Source organism: Gigantopelta aegis, chromosome 9, assembly GCF_016097555.1.
Source record: "Gigantopelta aegis isolate Gae_Host chromosome 9, Gae_host_genome, whole genome shotgun sequence".
Lineage (NCBI taxonomy): Eukaryota > Metazoa > Mollusca > Gastropoda > Neomphalida > Peltospiridae > Gigantopelta > Gigantopelta aegis.
Genome location: NC_054707.1, coordinates 39285029 through 39311574, shown reverse-complemented (window position 1 = coordinate 39311574; position 26546 = coordinate 39285029). Strand labels below are relative to the sequence as shown.

Below are 26546 nucleotides of genomic sequence, written 5' to 3'. Positions count from 1 at the left end.
ATTAGATACATTTTGAAACAACTCATAAAAGTAAAGGCACTACTACATGTACTAGTATCTAATGGCCACTCATGTGGTATTCTCCATTGAAAGCCAGTTTTTTATATATGCATAATGTATATGCATGCATTCACAACTCGGTGTGTTTTCAGCGTAAGTGTTTATTAAATACACTGCACCGTAGAACCCAAACACCTAGGACATAAAGGTAACACTGCCGAGGACATGAAGGTAACAGTGCTGCTGTTTACATGACCGTATCTCAGTATAAATGGAATGTTTGAATAACGTCTGCTTGCACACTAACATCATTGCTTAATACTGTAAAAAAAAAACCCACAACTTGGAGATAAATGACACATTTAATGTAATATTGTCAGTGATATATTACACCATTAGTTGTCGGTTATTCACACCTTTTGTGTGAACAGCTCAAATTAAAACATATTTATTCTCAATGTATTTTTGAAAGCAAAAATTTTTAAAGGTCCTTGACATGTGGATGGGATAATGTGTATGGGGGTGGGAGAGAGGCCCATTGTGCCCCCGCCTAAATATGCACCTGATATATATATGTACTTCAAAGTACAACCTTGCTGTATTCATGCAGTGGTGTACTTTATGACTATGTACTGTATTCAGTTATGAGACCAGGCATAGATCTGCATGTAATCGTGGTTTTATACATTTGGTTTTGTGAAAATACTTACATGTTTTTACATGTACAATATATGTTTTATTTCTATGTTGATGATATAATTAAACAATGAGTTGGATATTTAGCACTTAAACTCACTGTGAGAAACAGATTAATATGTAGTTTTTAATAAACTAATTATAATATTACACATCTTAATTTCTAGACATTTTTTACACCAAATCCAAAAATACACTGGTGTGATGTTTTTCATCCTTTTATTTATTTGTTATACAAAATGAGAGCCTCATGTATATAACTACACATGGATTTTGTTGGTCATTTAAATAACCATTTAAAGATAATTAATCACATAAAATATATTATTAAACTGAACAATAAATTGTATGAACACAGGATACATTATAAAGAGATTTGAAACAAACAAGTCAAGGTCTGTGCCACATTGCCACATGAACATAGATTGTCTTGATGCCAACCAAGGTATTCTGCAACATTGTTTTAATTGTATATTTAAACTTTTCACAGGTGTATTTTCATTAATATTATTAGATATAATTTGGTATGCCATGGAATTTTAAATTTGTTGTACCGTCTAGTCATATTTTGTATGCAGTGATAGATTACAGTTTAAATGTTAGTCCACCAGATGAGTAGGTATATATTCCAATGTTGATTTTAATTTTATTTCATTTCATGATCTTCAAGGTTGGCAGATCTGTAATCTATATAATAAAAAAGGCCTATGGTTTTTCTTCTCACGATACAAATGTAACCAACCAGTAAGAGGGGTAGAGTTTAGTGGGTGGAATGGCTAATGATTTTTAATGTGGGCCATGGACTTTGTCTGACACAATGAAAATTTTGTGTCACAAGAATAATTATCATAAGAGCTATAGACAGTCTTGTTTATAGTTTATACTTAGTTACTGAGTACAACCAACTGATCACTTGCACAGACCTGTGGTTACCTATACATTAGTGTTTTCCCTAGCTTGTTTTAGCATGGTGCAGCACCATGCCTCACTAGTCTAGCACCATCTTGCCTTAATCATGCTGCCATGCTGCACTGAGATTAAAAAAGCCTTTTTTAATAATTAATTCTAAAATTGCCTTGATAAAACACTACAAAAATGTATTATTAATTAATAAAAATATCTGTTATATATTTTGCCATTAATTACATTTATGTTTATTTCCAAAAAAGATTTTTTGTCTTTAATGCAAAAACAGTGCCCTGAAAATGGTCAAAATTGCCCTCAAAGTGTTTTGTCTACCATGCCTTGCCAAATTTTTAGGGAAAACACTATACATGCATGACTACTAGTAATGTGTATTTAAATAATTATTATTATGACATGTAATTACAACTGTCAAACAAAATGTCCACGTTTGATTGTATTTACTGTATGTTTACATTATGATGACGATCAAGTGTTGAACTCTTATTATTTATTAAAAAAAAAAAAAAAATGTGTGTTTCAGGTTTCATCCTTTAAAAAAATGTGTAGGTAGATACAAACTTTTTACTCTGTTTTTTCGAAACCGAGATTTTTTTATTTTTATTATTATTATTTTTTAAATATAATAAAACCGAGAAAATCGTGGATCATGATTTCTTTTAAAAACAATTTCTTTTTCTTATTCTTTTTTCACTTCAAAACATTTCATGGTTGCTACATAAAATTAGAGTAGGTCGTAGAAGAGTGCTCACTTGAGGCGTATTGGGTCACAGGATCAAACACCCTCAATAGACTTAAGTTTTTTCTCTTTCCCCATAAATCCATCACTACTGGTACATCAAAGGCTGTGATATGTACTGTCCTGTCTATGGTAAAGAGCAAATACAAGACTTCTTGCTGCTTTATGAACAGGAGTGACTTATGTGGTGGTTGTTGGGGGGGGGGGGGGGTGTCGCTCACTTTCTCTTCACCAAGTGTTGTAATAACCATGTTAGACAACAAACAGCCACAGTTTAAAATGTGCTAAGATGTCATTAAACAAACATTCCTTTCCTTAACAGGTGCATGTGCAGGAATTTTAGTAAAAGGGAGGGGGGGGGGGGGGTCTAGACTGTTGCAAGTGAAGTTTATATGGGGTGTCATGTCATGTATTAATTACATGCATATAATTATACAAACAAGTAGCTGAAATTGTTTTTTAAAAAAAATCAGATTTTACTATTTACTATACTGTATCTGATACACGACACCAATCTTTGATATATTAATACCGCTTAAATCAATAAATCAAAGATTGGAGTCAGTGCATTCCTAAAGTACAAGAATTACCATAGTAACATTGTATGCTAGACTTAATTTTAAACTGCATGTGACATTTTAATTAAGATGGAGGTGGGGTTTTGGAATCCAAGGCAGCTAGCCAACCAATAAAGATAGTGTTGAGGGCAAGTAGCCCATGAATAACTTGATCTTGTCTTATCACTGCTGCTGATATACTGAAGTAGGTTGAACTCATTCGGAGTAGGCTGTTTTCATTTCAGACAGCTACATGGGCATGTTTGAACTTTGAACACTTTCAACAATATACTTGTATACGTGTACATTATTACACCACAGTTCATGATGTATCAGTCCTAGTGAGTTGGGGCAATTAGAGTAGACTGACATTTTGTACAGGTCCCCCACAAAGGTGCATTTTTCCCTCCCAATCTTATAACATTGTTTCTAAAACACAGCTACAGTTTTAATGCACTGATGTTTTTACCATAAGCATATAATATGATCATCTTCCTTCATCAACAAACAAATGTACCAGTACATTTTTTTTTTAAATACATTGTCATTGTATATACTAAACTGTGAAAAAGACATCAGAGATTTTGTCCATAATTTAATGGTGGATTAATACATTTCAATGTCTTAGCTAGATTAGCGACTGTGCACATGTCCGTAAACTGATCCTTTTATGAAATCCATTTAACACATGCATTGTAAACAGGGATCCACAAAATATGACACATATAGCTGAAATCATGTCCGTAAAACCAAGGATTAAGGAGGACAACACAACTTATCACCAAGTCCAAGTGAAAACTGACTTTATTATTTTCTAAACAATAGGAGTACACAACACATACAAATATACACAGTTATCTGGTCTGATAAGGTCACTTGTTTAACCTGAGGTCAGAGAACCTCACAGGGTGCTAATTGTAGATAACAATTCCCAAGCCATTATTTATCACAGGACTGAGACTTCAAATTTACAATTTCCCAACATAGGTCATTCCCAATACAACATCATAATCTGGAAATCCTTGCTCCATTAACGGTACATAAACAGAGCATTTTCGAACAGTGTCTGAAACATGCGATAATCAGATCCAATAAATAAACATTATGGACATGTTGGCCTTCTTTAAAAAACATTAATTCAAAATCATCAGTTAATGTGTGCATTTTATGGCCGATAAATGAATGAGATAAATGGACTGTTTACAGATATACATTGTATATGTCATCAGCTTACTTTAATAAAGCATACCAATTGAATAGCATATCATGGAAAGAAAAATAACTATCTGTTCTAAATAGTTTAATAATAAAACATATGCTTGAGACTGAACCTTTAAATATTTATTATTATGCCATTTTTAATAGGTCTGTTAATTTAGATTTGGTAGACATCTTGACATCTTGTACATGTATATAGAAACATTCCTGAACAATTCTTAAATTTACAGTCCTGTGTTTGCAGCTATTATAACATGTTTCCAACTGACCGAACATGACTTAAATATTACCTATGAAATGCATTTTCGTGTTCATAATGTCAGTCTTTGTATATTACAAAGCGTTTCAGATAGCCCAAATGTTTCTAGAAGACGAGACTAGATTTTACTTCCAATAATTTTGTACATATGAAAAAATATATATTAGCAAGTAAAATGAACTTTTACCTACTACAAACGTTAGGACAAACACACTGAATATACAGACATTGATATACTAAACAAGAAAATATCTTTAATGTGTAATTTTGGTTGTTAAAATGGCTCTGCTGGGCAATGCCAGCAAACTCAGGCCAGTCCCTTTAATGCTTCATGTGTTAACCAAATAAACACTGAATGATTTTTTTTTAAATGCAAGTAAATTATACATATAGGTATTATACACTGTATTTAATCCCCTTTGTTACTGCAAATTAGGGCCTAACATATATGCAATGATATGTATCATTTTACATTACTCTCTTTTAAATGTCTGTTAAGCTTGAAATCACAAACTCACATGTCAGTGTTTTGTTATAAAACAATACATTATATTTGTTTTGTCGTTTAATATATATTTTAGTTTAAAGGGACATACCCTAGTTTTTAAACACTACAGCATATTTTTTACTATTAGAGCCATTTATGATCACTGAAATCAAACATTACTTATATTTTATTGTTTAGATTATCCATTTCCATAGAATCGAAGTGTTTTTCGTCATCCTGTTATTTCTAATACCGGTACCACAAAGTGCATTTTTCATCTTTAAAAAAAATGCATGTGCGTCTGAGAAGTAGCGGTTATTGATTCGAGTTCTAATATATTTTTCAAAGGATATTTCCCAGTTTTAACATCACAGACTCTTCTTTCACTCTGTTATCACTTTATCCAAATGTATTACAGGTCTGTAGATTAACTAAACTTAATGTCCATTTTTGAGTTAAAACTAAGGTCTGTGCCTTTAATCTTGTTAACATTTAGATCTGTTCCTCGAAAGATATGAAAAATCTAATGAATTAAATAGTGTTAGCTAACATATTTTCTCCTCCGTCAAAATTATGAAAGTTATACATATTTATTAAAAGTACAGATAGAATTTTCATTTTGCTTTTTGCACTGACTTCAAAGAGATCATTTGATAACACACATAAAACATACTTTGTCAAACATGCATGTGCCTAAAGAAATGCACAGAACTTTCCAGTGTATGATTTTCCTTACAACTACTATATTATGTTATGAACAATATAAATATTATACTAATGGTGGCAGGTATGCTCAGATATACTCTGAACATGACCATCACACTACTTGAACGTGTGTAATCCTCACCATCCAGCAATAAAAAATGTGACAGGATTGATCAATTCATACATTTTGTAGATCAAACAGATTGGTGTGCTGTTCATCTCTCAAGTTACCAAGAGATACTCAACAGTAAATTAAGTGTTAAGAGGCAGTGTTATGAGAGCTAGCACTTTGAATACAAGTACTTAACTCAAAATGGAGTTCTGTTAGTGTTCTGTACTGTTTTAGTCACAAATAGGACAAAATATAGCTAGGATGACTGTGTGTGTATGTATACATTGTATAATGTATAGTATATACATGTAACTGAGAACAACTATGAGTATGGAAATGGTTGGGTTTTTTGTAGTCATTTGAAGACCTGTGGGAGAAAAACATTGTTTGACATAAACAATTACTGTAGATATATAGGACACTGAAGCCATGTTCAAGAATTAACTTGTTGAACATAATTTGTAATTATTATCCACATAGTTCAATATATTCAGGGAAATATAACCAGTATGACCGTGTGTCATAATGATTTCATGTGCACAAAGAATGATGTAATTTTGTAATTTGACGTCATAACTTAATGCGGCTTCCTCAGTGTAAACGCTTATCAAAATGACATCATTTCTGAAAATGACGTCATTTCATAGTATCTTTTTAGAATAGTTACATTTGAAACATTTTGACATGGTCCTAGCTTATTCTGCGTGAAAATAATATTTTGGATGATAAAGAAATTATTACACTTGCGTATGAATCGTACTGATTGTACAAAATTCGTGTCAGGATTCATGTATTACAATACAATACAATAAACCTGACACTCGTTTCGTAAAATCAGTATGACACACAAGCTCGTATAATAATCTCTATTTATGAGTCATTATATTATCGGCCAAGATCAGTTGAATTTGGTTTTGCATTTTAAAAAATCACCAAATTGCTTTACATTACTTTACATATCTGTTTTATATTGTTTTAAAGTGTCTTACACATCCCAGTTTTTCAAAGAATTTAAGCATTGACAATCCTTAGCACTTGATTTAAGCATGGATCTAGGTAGTATATAAATACTTATTGTTCAGTTCAAGCCATATTTATTTTAACTGCATCAGCTTTACCATATACACACGTTACAGTGATTCATTATCACATCGCAATTTGCTATGCAAGTTTCAGGAATCTCTACACAATTCTAAAACATTAAGTAGTAGTTGCTGATCAGTTCTTAAAAGTGATTAGCAACTTTCACATATACATTTTTTAATCAGAATATTCATTGTCATAGTATATTACACAGGGGCGTCGGAAGCGGTACGGCCATGGCCATACTACTTTTTGGGCCAGGACCTGTTTTTTTATCTTCCTATGGTGCTCGCATAATATAGATATCATCTTATACATTGCTTTCCTGGCCGTACCAACTTTTAATTGCTTCCAACGCTCCTGTATTGTTACTTGCATGTGCCTATACTGTTACAATGTAATACATGTACATACCTGGTAAATGTAAATATAGTGCCTTCTTGAAAGCATATGGAGTTGTCTCCCATTATTTAACTAAAACTGCTAGTAGTACTAATATTTCTACAACAGTTTGAGCAGTGAAAATATGTTACAATAAGTATAATTGGATGAATGTTTTTTGCAGGTATGTCAAAAGATGAGGTGGTGAGATGGACTGAAACAGTTCGTAATGGAAAAATTATGGATCTCCAGCCACCATCTTGGGAACGTTGTGGAAGGCCGAAGAATGGTTTTGTGGTTATGAAGGATGGAATAAAATTGTGTGCAAGATATCGGCATCCATTTAACAAGCTAGTATTAGGTATGACTTTTTTTTTTTTTTTTTTTTAACAAAGTCTTTTTACTTGTGATTACATAAATAATTGACAAACCCATTGAAGGCAGTGCCCATGACTGGTACATAAAAGGCTAGGTGTATGTGCTAACTGAGTGTATCTGGTCTGAGGGAAAGTGCTCCTTTTTAATCCTTTGGCACTAGTGAAAAAATATGAAGACTGTGTGCCAGATTTACCAAAAGTTTGATATTCAATAGCTGATGATTAATAAATCAATGTGCTCTAATGATGTCATTGAACAAAGCAAACTTTACTGTATGTTGATCAGAATGCATTTCAGTTTAGTCTCACTGCAAATGACCTTACCAGAATGAGCCAATACAAATAAAATATAAAATCCATTTCATGGCATATCTAATGCGTCTATTTTTCGTTATTTGTATATCTTATTTGTAGTTGGCCAATGATCACTTGTTATATCACACTATCTAATAGTACATGAATTGACAGTATTGTGAAAATTATTTAACATTCATTAAGCCGCAACAAGGTGAAAAACAAACAGGTTGGATATAACTTGCTTTCATCAAATAATAATACAAAGTAATTGTACATAGAATGTCGTATTTTGTTTGTCAATATAAATGTACATGTATTTTGTTTACAAATTTAATATTATATATAAATATATAATACATGTAAGCTGACCACTGTTTGACGCAGTCTTTGTTAACTGTTGTTCATAAATTCCTTTCCATTTCAGGTGAAGTGCTGTCTTTCTACTTGTCATTACTGCTGAAGATGGACAATGTGCCTGCAGTTCTGTTGTCACAAGTGAACAAAACGTCTTCAAAGTGGGAGGGGTCAGACCCCGGCAAACTTGGTTGGGATGAAAACCAGTATGTAGCACTCATACAGTGGATAGATGACATTGAACATGGAAAGTAAGTACAACATGTAGACTAGTTTAATGCAGGCCCGTAGCCAATTTCAAATCATGTGAGCCTCACCATAAGCCTAAACGACCCCCCCCCCCCCCCCCCCCCCCCCCCCCACCCCTCAAAATCCTGGCTATGGGCCTGTAATGTTACTTAATTTTTCAGTCCTTCACATTTGAACATATCAGGAGAATGATATACGGTCTATACCAGGCAAGTGATTTGTGTTCCATAGGAAAAATCTTGAGTAAAACTTCAAGTGCATGTTAACAAAAAGAAGTTTTGAATAGCACACACTGAACTATCACTGAATCTCTCTAATGATATTCAGACACTAGAGCGGGTTGGGGTTAAAGCAATTTCTTTTTAAACAACCAGGGACCCTGTTAACATATTTTAGATGTATGATAAAAAAACCCACTTCCAAGATAAAATAAAGGTGCGCTTGGGCATGCATGCAAGTGCAGTCATGCACCTCAGATAAGGACTAGTTATTGTTATGTTAGCATGTATACACTTGAAACTTGAATGTACTTTGGTAAATTGCTTTTGAAGAAAATTGCTAAGAATAAGTTCAATTGTTGACTATTATACATAAGATGGGCACCTTTTTTTTTCTTTTTTCTTTTTTCTTTTTTTTGAGCAGGTAAAAATCTTACAATGTTTTTAATATGATATACAAAATACATATTTATATATTTTCTATATATTTTAAAGTCATTAGTATGGAGGAAAAAGAAGACTGTTTGCAAATTAAGTTAAACTAATTAAGTTACTTTAAGTAAATAACTCAGGATTATCTAAATGTGTGTTACTTAATATAATATCTTCATTTTCAGTTCCCGTGTGCAGATGCCTCCATTGTTGTTTGAGATTTACAAAACTGGCAGCAGTCTGGACCAGAATATATTGACCAAGCATAAACTGCAACCAAAGGACATCTCTAACATCATACAGTGGGGAAGCATGATTATCTTTGACTATCTTACTGGGAATTATGACAGGTAGGCCTAAATATGTTTTACATAAACAGAATATTACAATCAAAAACAGAGAAACAATCTCTAGCAAAAGTAACATTTAAAAAACAAATAAACTAACAAAAATGCATGTAACAATTATTTTATAATGCCATACTAAATATATAACAGAATTCATTAAGGACCATGCAGCCTATAAAAAGAAGGAAAAAAGTTAATCAAGTACTTACCTTCAAAGGTTGTTTTTTAAAAACACAATATAAATCTTGTGCATTGTGCTAAGTAAAAATATAGACCTAAATTAACAAACATCTGATAAAGTTATATTGTAATTTAAGATAAACATTAAAGAACAATTGAAGCCATTCTAGAAAACTGGGAAACTATTGATTTCACTGTAAAAACAACAGCAGTTAAGACTTACCAACAGGACCAATCTCTTTCACTCCTTCTTCCTTTAATGTCGCACTGGAGTCTATTCAATCACCTTGCTGTTAATAAGACTGCCGTACGGAAATACACCTCTGTGCAAAGCGACAACTCATGATTAGGTTGACGACCACCACAGGCACTATATTCCATTAGATAATGGCTGTCAGTGAGATCGTCAATAGAGAAAATTACCTTCTACATGATTAAAATTAGCATTTGTTTGCCCTTTCTCTGATGCATCTATATTGGGTTATAATAATTTATTTAATATGTGTGGTGTTTTTTATTGATGCCTGAGAGGAAACTCAGTTTATAGTTAGTTAGTTTTCATTATATTTTTACAATGAAAATAAAAAGTTATATTTACCTCTCCTATTTTTCTTACTGTTACTGATGTCTACGCAGGATATGTTGATTAGTTGTTGTAATACAAGAGTTGTGTTTACCAAAAGTAGTTATGAATAAACTTGCACCAGTACTTATAATACTTGTTTGTTATTAGGTCAGTATTCGACTTAAGCAATAGTCCTGGGTGTTTGGGCTACTGAAATCAACTTTGGCCTTCCAGATTACCAAAGCTGGCAGTCCAACAAGCTACTAGTACTAGACATTTTCATAACACACACTAAATTTTCCAATGTCTAAAATGCATCTTTCAAGTCTGGGCACTCGTGAGACAAATGGCGTCAACAGTGTTAATTGCTCTACCACTCTGCACTTCAGGTGTAAATTGAGCAATATGATTATTTTTTTTACAAAAATGTGTATCCGTCTCTGACAGGGATTCTGTGACTGATTAAAAATCATTATACAGGTAACCCAATGGTTGAGGACAGAATATTGAAAAAAAGGCACTTATTATGATTTCACAAAACAGAGTCATATTGTATTTCATAATTTTCACGGAAATGGAAAATACATTTAGTTATTGTTTGATCAATGCTGCTGTTGATTATTATCATGTTACAGCACTAGACAATATGAATACTCAGTAAAGAGGTTTTGTAATTTTAAAAAAAGAAAAAAAGATCAAATTCAACTTATAAAATAAACATTTTATTTGAAATTTCAATTTTAACTTTATTTAACTCCGTACAAAGTGATATAGTAATATATGTTAGAATTAAATTCTTTAAAAAAAAGAAGAGTGTTATCCAAGGAACTAATACACATTACAGGTTAAAAACATTTCCTGTTTCCTTCCACAGATAATTGCATTGTACTGTTGTTTCTCATCTGATCAGCCTACCACCACTGTGACTGCCCATCTTAATCATTGGGGATCCATAAATTACCCCCTAAGTAACTACTTTCAATTTTGTCATCTTCACAGGTCCATACAGTATTAACAAGATTTACTAGATCGCATCATTTAATTAATATCAACAAAGGCCAAACCTATCGTGAATGGAGTGAAAATAAGGTTGTCAGTCGAGCCATTAATGTGAGAATGTGATTGCTTTTTTGGACAGTATATAATATATATATATATATATATATATATATATACACATATATATACATTCCTACAAGAGACATTTGTCTGTCAGTTAGAGAACAATTTCTTCTGAAGTTGAAATAGAACTTAAAATTAATGTTTAAACATGTAACAATGGGGAAAACGATGTGTTCTTCTTCATGTCTCAGGTTTTCAGTCAAAAAATAACTTAAGGGTACGTAATAAAAAACAAAACAGACTGTAACTGCCAGTACTAAGTGGTTATGGGTTTGAAATATTTGGACACCGCATTTCATGCTTTGACAAATTTTAAATAGCAGGGGCCTAATTCACAAAGGTCTCTTGGGCTCTGCTAGACAACAAAGCATCATCCTCTTTGCAAGTCTTTTTGCATTGCACTGCGATATCGCAAATTTGAGAGAGTTTAGTGAATTAGGTCCCTGGTCTATTACTATCAAATAATAAAAATGTATACATTAATTTCTAAGATTTTAGGGTACATAATTTTATCCTCTGTACCCTCTGGCAGTAACCCTGTGTGTAATTTGTTTCCAAGTGTATTATAACCACAAATTTCTCCAGCCATCCCCAACCAAAAACAGACAATGAAAAAGTTGAGCTTGTAAAAAGAAATGTTTACAGTAAAATATCTAGTGAATCAAGCATTTTGATTATGCATTTACAGTATACATTCAAGTGATAAAAAATAAATATATAGATTATTTACTGAGATAAGAAGTCATATTGAGGATGTGCAGTGTGCAAATACGTAATTAATCTACAATTAATGCAGCATGATCTCTGAATAATTTTATGACCAAATAAAAAAATAAAAAACTTTATTTACATGTACAAACTGAAATGTACGTTTGAAAGGTCATACTAATTCTAAATTGTTGTGTGCAGAAATATAAGATGTAAATAACCAAGTTATTCTATAAACCACAGTGAACATTTTGTGATCAGTTGAAAATTGAATAGCAACTACTATTTAACGTTTTAGAATTGTGTAGCGATCTTTGAAATTTGTGTAGTGAATCACGATGCGAAACTGAACAAAATGTTCCCTGAACCGATATGTAATTAAGTTGAGTGTATAACATGGTTTTTCGTCGTATTAATTTCCTATTTTCTCCACACAGAGTTGCAAGCATGCAGGATGGAGCAGAGGAACAAAACACACAAACAGTCATTCAGGACGACATTCGTAACTTGCGCAAATCAACCAAAACGGGCAAATTCTGGCTCATAGATAATGAAAGTGGCCTGTTGGATGCATATGAACTTCTATACAGGAGCTTTGACTATGGTGAACGATTTGTGCGCTTTCATAAACAAATGCTGCAGACAATGTGCATATTTCAGCACCCTCTTGTGGAAGCACTCAGAAATCTTCACAACAGTATTAAACCTCACGAGCTGCTAGAGCAGTTTGCAAGAAAATATGAGCCTTACTATGACAAGGTCCCAAGAGATCACACACACTCGCTGTTTCATACAATGTTTTCCAAAAGACTGTCCGACGTTATTTCTTGGATCCAGCATTGTGAATCTCGTGCCAAGAGGTGACACCCACCGAGCAGAATTAATGTTTTAATATTATTGTGACATTCTGTAATAAATATGGTAGAATCTGAGAAACAATTAATGTAATTTAATCTGAATATTACATTCAGTTCAAACTGACCAATAGCTTTTCAAGTGATGATAGCGTTATATTCTGATTCTACAAATTTGTAACAATGAATCTGGTGGTAAGTTTGCTCAGATTTGGGTTTGTGAAATCCATCTTAGGTTTCCAGAAATCAAAATACACATGTATGTAGGTGAAGTTTGTGAAAGATTTTTAAAGTAAAAAATGAACATATTTTTAATTAATCTTTACCGGGTATTCACACATGAAAAATGATGGATGAAACATCATTAACTGTCTGAAAGAATTGGCCACCCATTTTTCACTAGACTTTTAAATACCAACTGATGTAGCCAGCTGGTAACATTTAATATGAAATTAATAATAAATTAAATGTCATTTTTTCAAAATGGGGGGTGCATGGGGTGCTTCTTGGGCTGCTCTTTTTGATTAGCAGCAAGGGATCTTTTATATGCACCATCCCACAGACAAGATAGTACATACCACGGCCTTTGATATGCCAGTCGTGGTGAACTGCCTGGAACGAGAAATAGCCCAATGGGCCACCGACGGGGATCGATCCCAGATCGACTACACATCGAGCAAGTGCTTTACCACTGGGCTACGTCCCGCCCTCCAAAATAAAAATGAGGACAGGCCTTTATCCTGAGGGTGTAGGATTTATTTTGTTGTGGCCTAATGGTTATTTTACTAAAATCAGCTCATTTGTTTAAAATCAGATTGGGGATAACCCTCATGTGTTTGCCCTTGATTTGCTGATGCAGATTTCCCTCTTTATTGGTGATGCGTCAGTCGAGAGGTCACAGACTACATTTGTGACAATAAAACCACCAATATACATCTGCAGATTGGAAAACACAGATGGGTTATCCGCTGATTTTCGAGAATCCTTATTTAATTAAATGAAAAATCTTATTTTATTACTTAGAATCCAGTGAACTACAAGGAGCAGGATGTAACTTTGTGGTTAAAGTACTCCCAGGAGGTGTGACGAGTTGTTTGATTTTCATCGGTGGACCCATTGAAATATTTCCCATTCCAACCCAATCAACAAAAATGGTTTTATTAAGGCAGGGTTATGCTGTCATTTGTCAAATGTGATGAATTGAAGTTGAAGTATTTCATTACCATCACCAAAAAGCCATGCAATTTAAAATGGTGTTGTGTGTATATATACTGTGATTTTGGCTGATATATCCAAGGCCATAGTTTGTGCTGTCCTGTCTTTCAGGAATCAGGAATGCTGTGGAGTTTTTAATTCTTCAAGGCACTTTTGTTTTGCTATGGACTATTCAATTTTGTTTTCCATGGCATGTTTTTTGCAGTAGACATTTTCTTAATTGCAGGGGTTGGTGAATTCCTCTGTAGAAAAATGTAGTGTGTTTTCTCTGATGACTACATGTCAGAGTGACCAATGGTTTCACACCCAGTAGCTGATGATTAATTTATCATAGAGATGTCTGCTGCTTGCACACATTCCTAAATCATTTAGACAAAGTTGGAAGACATTGCTTTCTCATTACCTTCCAGCACTGGCATAGGAAGTGGGGGAGGGGGGAGGGCAAGGGGAGCATGTGCACCCTCACTTTTCAGATATTTTGCTTTATATTTGCTTAAACGTGTGTAAATATAAAAGATATAAAAGTGTGCCCCTCCCCCCCTTTTTGGCACTTTCCTACGCCACTGCCTTCCAGAATAAATGTATTAAACAGCTGAGATGAATCAATTAGATTTTTATTATTTGACGAATCTGAATTTTGTTTTATTTTATTTTGTAAATTAAAATTAGCATTGAGCAAAAAGATTTTCTGACCGATTTGTTGTCCAGCTTAAATGCTGTCAAAAGCTGTGGTATGTGCTGTCTTATTGCAAGAAAGTGTATATAAAAGATACGTTGTTGCAGCATTTGGAAGGGATTGTGGCCTCAGTGGGTTTCTTTCACCAAGTGACATGATTGCTATGTTTGATACCTAATAGCTGAGGGTCGGTAAACAATCCATTCCTTTTGGAAATTTCAGTGAATTACAAAATATGTATAAGACGAAATAGGACCCTTTGAGTGCAAGTGAGGAGTGAGCAGTCTAACCATCAAGCTATATTCTGCTCTCAAAACTCTGCAAACAGTTATTCCATAAAGGCAAATAGAATAAAAAATTTGGTCAGGTCAGGTCATAGGACTTAACATGCATGTTCAGAGCAAGCTGTTGTAGTGCACACCTGTCATGGGCACAGGTGTCGACTTATGCCGGCTCCTTCGTCAAGGACAGGATGTTTGTTTCTCAGATTCTACTTTTATTTATGAGATGCTACTCAATGCTATATATATGTTACTCTTTTCACAACAGTTGAGCACTAGTGATCAGAAACAAATCATTGTGATATATTTTTTATTTTTATTTTTGAAATATTATATCATGAAATCCTCTAATTTGTCATTATAGTCCCAGATCCAGTAATCATTAAATGGCAATGACAAGAAATCCTACACTGATACTCTTTGTACTTGAAGATACCGAATTAATAATGTGTCCATTACTTCTGACAGTTATAAATAAAATCCTCCAGAGTAATTAACTGTCATAAAAGCATGGAATAATTTTCATGAAACAGATACCATCAGTAATGGTACATGTATGTATGTACATGATATTTAGGCTATATGTAAATCATAAAGTATTTATAAACAATTCTGATGTTTAAGCTAAAATATATTATTCACGTAACTCCAATAAACATTTATACTTTACAGCATGACAAAAGGCACATAATTGTTATATTAGTACATTTCAGTTGCTGTGCCAGGACAAAGTCCCAAATGTGCCACAGTAGTACAGTAGTTTTATTAATGAAATCGTGAATCTGTTTTAAATGTACTAAATTACCCAGAAGGAAAAGGTGATTTGATTCTTTGTTTTTATGCCAGTTACTGGATAAGTATTGAAAAAAGAATAGAGGCTCACATGTTTGGATTTGGTTTGGTATGCTAGATGCATCAAGCAAACTAAAGGTGCATCCTAACCAGCCGCGTATGATGCGAGCGATTTTTTTTAGAAACCACTGATTTCCATTGAAGCATCCTAACTGCACGCGCACGACGCGACAGATTTATATGTCGTGTTGCACGCGTGCGGTTAGGATACGGCAATTGAAATCAATGATATCTAAAATAATTGCTCGCATCTCGGGTGGCCGGTTAGGATAAAGCTTTATACCCGCTCTGAAATAACTCCATTTATAGCTATATATACAGATAAAACATGTAATTATGTTTGAAAAGATATTTAGTTTAAATATTTTATAGACAAAAACACTTTTTGTGGGGGGGGGTTTAATAAACCTTTTTGTACTTTGATCTGCCATTTTTGTTACCATGGCAAAAAAATATGTTAAAAAGTTACGAATTCAGATTTAAAAAATGTTATTACATGTACATACTTTTTAACAGGCAGTTTGTCTTTGTGACATATTGTTCAGTTGAAAATAATAGTACATTGGTGCATTCACAAAGTTAAGTTAATTAAGTTTTAAATTAAAATAGTTTGCTGTATACAGTACACCTGAAAGTATTTATTTTACTTGAATATGAACTTCATATTTATGTGCTCCAACTTGTACTCCAACTTGTACTCCTTAAAGTCAGCGGCATCTAGGGAAGGCGTAAATAACACCTGTCTGAAGGTTGATGCCAAGTGAAACAATATTTGTGTTTATATGTTCTCAGTGTATGGTGTGCACATGTAGTGCATAGCTATGTTAAAGGCACAGGCCCTAGTTTCAATCCGTAAAAACAGACACAAAGTTTGGTTGATATACAAACCTGTGACACATTTGGATAACATTACAAGAGAGTGAAACAAAGAGTCTGTGACATTGAAAAGGTGAAATATCGTTAAAGATAGACTAAAACTCTACTCCATAACTGTTGTTTCTCAGACACATATGTTAAGTTTTTTAAAATATGAAAATGCATTTTGTAACAGTAAAATGTAAGTACTGTTTGATTTCAGTGATCCTAAATGGCTGTAATAGTGAAAAAATATGCTGTAGTGTTTAATAGCTAGGGTCTGTCCCTTTAAAAAAAGAAAGACAAAAGTGGGTGATTCTTTCATTTTCTTAAAGTGGGTGGCATAATATGAGCCTTTTTCTAGGTAAATAATGTTCTACTTTTTTTTAGAGTGCCATAGTTCAATGCCAGACCAATATATATAATCAATGTACAGCATTGTGACTGGATTATTGTCACAGCACTGATGACTACAGTGTTTCAATATAGACAATATGTACAGGTAAACATTCCTGTGATACCCTGTTTACAAAGACTATTTTTCATGCAATACCTGTTGATAGTAGATGTAATATATTTGAGATGCCAGATAAACTTACAAGTGGTATGCTTGGTTATTGGGACACTTTCAGTGTTTTGATTGACTGCCAATAGTAACAAATGTCAATCAAAACATCAAAAGTGTGCAATAACCATGCATACTACTACATGTATTAAGAAACATGTACCATGCTCTTAAGTGACATTGCATGATGCGATAATTTTTTTTGGCTCAGTTAGAAGTAGATTGTATTACGCACTTTTGTCAGAGAGAATGCAACCTAAGCATGGTTCAAGTAACAAATATAACTGCTTCCCATAACAATACTTTGCATAAGAGCTATAAAAATTTGATGTACATTAATTATTACCCGCATTTCAACCACTCAAATTATTTGTTATCTTTACCTGATCAACTAAAAACACCCATAACATATATTACTGATTTTGAGTGTCTAATAATCCACACTCAGTTGGTATTCTGAATAAATAAACATTTTTTATTCTGAAAGTCTTGAAGTAAGCAATTTGATACTCAAAAAGCTTAATATAACATTTGCCTTTTATAATTCTGAGGGCAAGTATGATAAATGGTATTTTGAAGTTTCACTCCCCACAGGTTTTTAGTTCACATTGTTTAATGTTTGCCATGTTTACAAATTTTCACATTTTGCCATGTGTACAGTTGGTTCATGTTGCCAATTTTACAGTTAGTTCATATGTCATTTTTTGTCATTTTAACTTGTTCAAATTGTTACATATACCAAATTTGTTTATTAAACAATTCATCTCATACTGTTGTCTTATTTTATTTTGATTCTTAATGAGAACAAAATGTTCCAAAGTTAATAACATCCTGCTGCAAGTTCAACTCATGGAGAAACCAACAACATGAAAAGCAAAAATAGAGGAGATTTGTTTTTGTTTGAAATTTAATTTTTTTTTTGCTATAAACTCACCAACCATTTTTTAAATATGTCATTTGGAAGGCATTTTATTATTAAAATTACCTGGATTAGGGAGAAAAAAAAAAAGGATAAAAGTTTTTGGTGGGTTACAGCACACACTATTTGTAAGTACATGTATAGTACATCCTAAAATGAAATACTACACCAATTGGAAGAAAACCTACGTTAATGAAATGTCAACAAGAAAAATAAACAGCTAACATTTAATATAGGCCAGTTAGATGATTGGAGTGAATGGAAAATTAGTTCTAGCCCTAGCAGAGGTACATGTAATTACATGAAATTGTTTTTATTGTGCTTGGTGGTAAGACAATTGTCTTTTGATGTCTAGTGATACAAACGTGAAAGTTAAATTTTGTTTTGCTTAATGTGTGGCCTGGATGGCCACAGAGACTAGTATTTGTCATGGTTGGAGAGTCTACATGTAGGACCAGGTTGTGGAAGTGGGCAGCGAAAGAAACTGAAAGATTGTAGGAGCTGCCAGATCAGCAAAATATAGGATGAAATTCAAAGGAGAGAAAAGAATAGGGGCAATGAAAAACAATTGTTACTTGCCACTAAAAATAAGATAATTGCATTATAACCTACTAATCACATCTAAATTTATTGTACCTATTTTTTAGTATTTCAGTGCTTCTTTGAAAATGGTACCTTTTTGATCCACAGACTTTCGCCGTTGAATACACAATTAATTAGACAGTAATTTTATCTCAATTCCCTCTGAAATATTGCCTCAATACATGTCAAACAGATAGGAAAAAAGAATCTCTTTGGACACAAAATTGTTTTTTTCACCAAAATACATGTAATTAGCAAAAAATTGGGACATCAGAAATGACCATTGTTTTAATGTTACCATTAAATATAAGAACCAAATTTTCTAAAACACTAATGTAAACAAACAATCTGAGAGTACTGCCCAACAAAACGTTCAAGGACCATAACTGTGAAAAATGGGTAAATCACCATGAAAGTCAAATCTGATCTGTAACAGTACATGGGAAAGCTATACACAAAATTTCAGCTCGATATCTTAAGGAATGAAAAAAAAAAAGCTCCGGAATTTTTTAAAATTTATTTCCAAAGTTCAATGGCCATAACTGTCAAAAATGGGAAAACTATATGTGGGACAGACGGATGGATGGAGATGAAACCTATAGTCCCCTCTGGTTGGAACAGTAGGGGACTAATAAAGAAGAGATTTTAATATTGATATTTATGTTCATTTTATCACTCTATGGCCAATTCAGGGCAGGATGTAGTTCAGTGGTAAAGTGCTTACTTGGTGTGCAGTCTGTTTAGAATTGATCCCTATACATGGGGGCCCATTGAGTTATTTCTCATTCTAGCCAGTGCACCATGACTGGTGTATCAAAGGCCATGGTTTGTGCTATCCTGTCTGTGGGATGATACATATAAAAGATTCCTTTTCACTAATGGAAAAAAATGTAGCGGCTTTCCTCTAAGATTATATGTGAAAATTACTAAATTATCAATAGCCGATGATCAATAAATCAATGTGCTCTAGTGATGTTGTTAAACACACTATAGCCAATTATTATACATACTGGTAATGATAAGATTGTTTTTAATATAGTTTAGTCCCTACGCACAAAATTACTCTTTGGATACATGCTCTTTCCACTTTGACATCCTCTCGGCAATTACTGTGCCATGTATTGGGAAATCACTTTTTCTACAGGACAGGATTTTAATGGCATGGGCAGTGAACTCATCTTATTATAGGTTAACGTGAATATCAGCAAATAATCTGTTCAAATTACTATGCAGCAGACCTTTTCATAAAATTCAAAAAACAATTGTCTACATTTTTAATAGCACAAAATAAGTGACATCAATATTACAGAATATAAAGTAATAATGAAAGTACATGTATAATATGCATATTAATTAAAACATCAATATGGAAGATATTAAAAATGCATAAAACAGTTTTGTTTAAATCTCTCTGTACCAAACACCATGTTACAGCTGTTTGGTGACACCCAGCACTGTTTAATCAGTGGCTATGTCATACTTGTGATTTATGATTCAGAGTTACAGAATCTATTTTTGACACAAATGACATCATATGCAGCCAATATTTTGCAATTATACACAATATCAAATATTTTCTTTCATTAAGATTTTTGTTTGTGTTGGAAATTGTCATTATCCACATTCACATCCTACAAAACTGTCTTATAATGGAAACACGTCTTTGTTTGGTAAATCTCATGCAAACTGAGCAGATTAAGAGTCGATTTGTTTTCCTTGTTTTTTGTTTATTCACAAACACAAAATGTGTGTATTCTGTGCCTTGTATACACTACACGTCACTTAATTGCCTTCATTTCACTTGACAATTTCTTCCAAGCCAAGCACAAAATTCCACTCATCTGAAAATTGACCAATATTTATTTATTCTGTAAATCAATATGAAAGATAAACTTGATCAGTTACAGTACATGATAAAGAAATGTACAAAATTTCATTTCAATATTTCCAGGCACTGCAAAACAAGTCTGAAAACAAGTCTGAAATCTCCTATGTTCAAGGGCCAAAACTCTGTCAAACATGGGCCATTTGCAATGAAAGTCAAACTTGATCTGTAACAGTACATTATAAAGCTATACACACAGTTTCAGCTCAATATCTCAAGACCTTCTGAAAAAACAAAAAGGCTGGAAAACAAATTTTCACATCTCTTAAGTTCAAGGGCCACAACTGTCAAAAATGGGTAATTTACAATGAAAGTCAAACTTGATCTGTAACAGTACATTATAAAGCTATACAAAACATTTCAGCTCAATATCTCAATAGCTCAAGGCTTTCTGAAAAAAAGAGTCTGGAAAACAAATGTTGACATCTCCTAAGTTCAAGGGCCATAACTCCGTCAAAAATGAGTAAATCACCATGAAAGTGAAAACTTGATCTGTAATGGATGGACAGACAGACACACAGATGGACAGACAGAAGGACAGAAATGAAACCTTTTAGTCCCCTCCAGTTGGGGACTAAAAATGGTTGTTATGGGATGTAATATCACTCTACAATAGGACAATTCCACATGTCAAGGGACATGAGAGGAAAAAATAAATATTTCATTATACAAAGGGTCAAAATTAATTCACAAGACATCCAATTTGCAGAAAAGCTAAACATTCTTGTTCACTCACACGTCATTCCTAATGCTTCTGACATCAGTCACACGTCTTTCCTAATGCTTCTGACATTAACACATATCACATAATTTCAAAGCTAACTCTGACTAAAAAACGGGAACATTAAATCCCTTCCATCAAACTGGCTTCGATACTTTATGTTACTCAATTTATAATGTCAGTAGCTTCACTTTACAGAATGCATGCATTTAAAATATTTTATAAAAATAGGTTGCCAAAAATTATGATTTGAAACAAGGTGCTCGGTCTATGTAACGGCTGTCACAAAAAATATGAATTGTTTATTTGAGAAGAAAATCTGAAGGTGTATAATCATGTCCTTTGTAATTCTCTTAGCACTAGTCAAGGTAAAGATAATAAATATGTCAATCAGTCCTGAAATTATGATTTTAATTTGATAGAAGAAAGGAAACTGTAACATCTGTCACATGTAACCTCTGTCACAGGAAAAAGTGGGAGTCAGTAACTTCTGTCACATTCTATTAAGTCAGAAAAAAGTCTTCATTTAGCATCTTTACAACAAAAGGTGGTTTTACTATTTTACCTACAATTATTTAGTACTATTAGGGACTATCCTGAGGTTTCTGCTCTAGAAAGACTTTCATTTGTTCCTGTTATGATAATCACCATTCGTATTATTTGAATCCTCAGTTTTATATGATTCCCACTTTTGTAGTTAACCAACCACATGGCAATACACATGATCTTCTGTTACCACGCTTTGACTTAATATGTTTATTTAGTCAACCAACAAATAACTAGAAAATATAACATGGTGGCAGCTTGTTGAAACGAACCATTTCTCGCACAGTTGTAAGTGTAAACCCACTGACATTCTTATTGCTCGATTAAATCGCCAATCGGTCAACGAAACACGAGTGTCAAAAGCGACATTAAAATGGCGCGAATTCCATTAATGGATTGGTCATCAACCGACGTTGGGGAAACATTTAGTTTATTCAAACAAACGATACAGTTATACTGTGCAGATGAAGAAATTACCGAACCAGTAAAGATTGCTCTGAAAATAAAACGGGGAATTGGTAACGATGGACTTCGTAGATTAAATGCTTCTGGTCTATCAAATGACGAACTTGATAACCCAAACAGCCTATGGGAATATTTTGAGAAGCAGTTAAAGCTGCAAGTCAACTTCAGAGTATATAGACTAGAACTTATGCAGTTTCGCCAGAAAAGCACTGAAAGTGTAGATGAGTTTGTCACTTGTTGTAAAACATTAGCCCTAAAATGCGAATTTTCGAATCCGGAACTGCAAGAACGAATTCTTGAACTTCTCATAGCAAGTACACCATTCGAATCCTTCCAACATGACCTACTAGGCCAACCTAAAGGTTATGATCTTGCACGTGCATTAGATGAAGGAAGACGATACGAAGCAATCAGTGCAGGACACCAACAAGTTAAAGGTTTGCACACACCAAAATCTGAAAATATATTCGAATTCAAACACAAACTCAAAATGTGTTCTGATTGTGGTTTGAAGCACAAGTTCAAATCATGTCCAGCCTATCACGACACATGCAATTCGTGTGGTGCCAAAGGACATTGGTCGAAAATGTGTCGCAAAACTAAAAACCGCAAAAAGCCGAACATCCGACGATGACGATCTAAAAGTCGTCAGCCTCATCAACGTTCACATAATCACCGCAAATTCAACGAAGTTAAAGCCGAAGAACTGTCTGACAGTGAAGAGTACTCTCTGACCTACCACTCAATCACAGTATCAGACAAGTGCATGGATACAGTCGACAAAATGTCACGTGATAATGCCTTCACAACACTGAAAATTCAAGCACCAAATATCACAGGAACGCACAACTTGAAACTAAAAATCGACACCGGCACTTCAGGTAATACCTTACCTATTCGAACGTACAGGCAGATGTACGGTGAAAAGCCATTCGGTGAAATTCTTGAACCACTACAAAACGTAACGCTTTCAGCTTACAATGGCGAACAAATCAAATGTGTAGGAACTATCAATTTGAAATGCCAGTTCAATAACTCTAAATACCATGAATCTCTTTTCTATGTCGTGGATGTGCCAGGTCCAGCAATTGTAGGATTACCAACATGTGAAATCCTAAAATTAGTCACAATAAACTGCGAGTGTGATACTCTTCAAATGTCAAAATCATATAATTCCGTGAAAGACCTGAAGAAGATATACCCACAGCAGTTTGACAACATTGGCAATTTTGAAGGAACAGCAAAACTGTACTTAAAAACATGCAGAGCCATACTGTGATCCTCCCAGGAAGTGCAGCATACATCTTAAAGACAAGATCAAGGCTGAACTTGGGAAGTTAGAAGAATCAGGAGTCATACGAAAAGTCAATGAGCATACAGATTGGTGTTCGTCGATAACATACGTCACAAAGAAAGATGGATCCATCCGAGTGTGTCTCGATCCTTTTCGACTAAACCAAGCTCTTAGACGATGCCCGACTAAGATACCAACACTGGAAGAAATCAATCCGACATTTGCAAAGGCAAAATTCTTCTCAAAACTGGACGCCAAGGCAGGTTATTGGTCTGTACACCTCGACAAATCCAGTCAACTCCTCACAACCTTCAGAACGCCATTTGGAAGATTCTGCTGGACAAGATTACCGTTTGGGCTATCAGTTAGCCAAGACATCTTTCAACAGCACATGACAGATACTCGAAGGTTTGCCAAGTACCGTCGGTATCACCGATGTCGTGTGTGTTTGCAGAGAAACAGAAGAACACGACCACAATCTAACCATGCTGATGGAAAGAGCGAAAGAAAAAGGTCTGGTTTTCAACTCGGACAAATGTTTTATCAAAAAAACATCAATCGAATTCTTCGGGAACATGTATACCGACCATGGTATCATCCCTGATCCTGCCAAAGTCAACGACATCAAAATGATGCCTACCCCAGAGACGAAAGAAGATTTACAACGCTTCTTAGGTCTCATGACGTACCTGAGCTCTTATATTCCAAATTACAGCGCAGAATCAAAACCATTGAGAGAACTACTGAAGAAAGACGTATTGTTCCTCTGGGACTCCAATCACCAAGCATGTCTAGACAAGCTCAAGACTCTGGTGACTGAAACATCATGTCTCGCCTATTACGACGTTGAACAACCCCTAACACTCGAGGTCGATGCATCTCTCAAAGGACTGGGTGCAGCACTGCTACAAGACAGGCCAATAGCATTTGCTTCCAAATCCTTGACGCCAACGCAGTCGTCTTACTCAAACATCGAACGAGAAGCACTAGCCCTGGTGCATGGAATTCAGCGATTTCACACATACCTCTACGGTCGCAGATTCGTTGTAATCACTGATCACAAGCCACTTGTGATGATACATCAGAAACCACTAAATCGTGCCCCTCCACGTCTTCAACGCATGTTCCTGAAGCTGACAGGTTATGATTTTGATCTGATTTACCGACCAGGCAGTGAAATGACATTAGCTGATACACTATCACGACTACCAAACCCGGCGAACAACAAAGAAGTTGAGTTAGACGTCCGAGTAGACAACATGGATATCAAATTGGATCTCATCAATTTTGGCAGTCTCAAACAAGAAGAATTGAAGAAAGAAACCAATGCCGATCCAGAACTGAACATTCTGAAAGAAGTCATCATCACAGGATGGCCAGACAACCTGAAATTACTTGTTCAAGCCATTCGTCCCTACTGGTCATACAGAGACGAGCTAGCAGTGGAAGATGGAATACTATTCAAAGGGAGACAAGTTCTGATTCCAAAATCTCTACAAGGAGATATTCTCAATCAATTACACGCTTCTCATCAAGGAATCGAGAAGACACGGAAACTCGCTCGTGAATCCGTATATTGGCCGCTGATCAATAATGACATTGACAGACTTGTCAAAAGTTGTTCCTTTTGCCAGGAATTGCAGTCCCAAAATGCTCCAGAACCATTACAGCCACACGAAATTCCAACAGCTCCATGGAAGAAGCTAGGAACAGATTTATTCCAGATAGAAGACAAGCACTATCTCGTTGTTGCAGACTACTTCTCGAAGTACCCGTTCGTAAAGCAAATTACCACCCCAGTGACGAGCAGTGCGGTAGCTCGTGAAATGAAATCTCTGTGTGCTATATTCGGTAAACCAGACTCCATAATAAGTGATAATGGTCCACAGTTCACAGGACAGCCATTCCGCGATTTTGCCCAAGAATGGGGAATCACACTGTTGACATCATCACCGCATTATCCCAGGTCCAATGGTTTTGCTGAGCGAATGGTCGGCACAGTAAAACACATCATTATCAAATGCTTGAAAAACAATCAAGATATCGACAAAGCGCTACTACATTTTCGAGCAACACCTGCATCGTCAAATGCACCGTCGCCAGGCGAACTACTGTTCGGGAGAACCATATCGACAACATTACCATCTAGACAAGAAACAAACCTCACCACTGCAGAGCAGAGAAACGCTCTATCACGAGATCAAGAAACCATGAAATTCTACCACGATAAACATTCATTGCCCACCGACCTACCGAAACTCTATCCAGGTCAACCGGTACGCATTCTGGATCATGCAACCAAGGCATGGACTCCAGGCAAAATCCTCAGGCAAGACGACAACTCGCCCAGAGCATACCTTGTTATTACTGCCGGTGGCAGTACACTACGCCGAAACAGATCTCAGCTCCGAGAGATGTCACTACTCAAATACTCCGATGTTGTTAAGTCATATCCAAGGAAAAGTGCAGAGAACATCACTGTCAAGAAACATGTAACATTTGATCTACCAAAGCAACGTGATGAACTACCCAAACAAATCACTAGTCAACCCCCTACTGACAATGTAAACTCAAACGTGCATGCTCCATGTGACAGTGAACTAAAAAGATCCAGATCAGGTCGCACGATCAAAGCACCGGCTCGATACAATGACTAATAACAATTGCAAAGTGACAATCGTAGAGTAACCAGTTACACCTATCCATTATAAAGTTATCATCATGTAAAACAACTTGAGTAACAAATATTTCATTTTATGTTCTGGTTAGCCAATCATTCATTCTAAAAAGTAATATTTCATTTTATGTTCTGGTTAGCCAATCATT

At 34.6% G+C, this 26546-nt stretch overlaps 2 protein-coding genes across 4 annotated transcripts in view; one reads left to right on the top strand and one right to left on the bottom strand.

The window, feature by feature from the left end:
• The window catches only part of LOC121380659 (four-jointed box protein 1-like), a 52308-nt gene extending 34232 nt beyond the window's left edge, over positions 1-18076 (top strand). The window contains exons 4-7 of the mRNA XM_041509590.1: positions 7346-7522; positions 8260-8440; positions 9274-9438; positions 12448-18076. Coding sequence (XP_041365524.1) covers positions 7346-7522; positions 8260-8440; positions 9274-9438; positions 12448-12874 — 950 coding nt within the window. The 3' untranslated portion in view covers positions 12875-18076. The remainder of the gene's footprint in view (positions 1-7345; positions 7523-8259; positions 8441-9273; positions 9439-12447) is intronic.
• Positions 18077-20049: 1973 nt separating this feature from the next.
• Positions 20050-26546, bottom strand: part of LOC121380681 (thymocyte nuclear protein 1-like) — a 24007-nt gene continuing 17510 nt past the window's right edge. For all 3 annotated transcript variants that reach the window (XM_041509622.1, XM_041509621.1, XM_041509620.1), the window contains exon 7: positions 20050-20650. In XM_041509622.1, the coding sequence (XP_041365556.1) occupies positions 20607-20650 (44 nt within the window). In that variant the 3' untranslated portion in view covers positions 20050-20606. The remainder of the gene's footprint in view (positions 20651-26546) is intronic.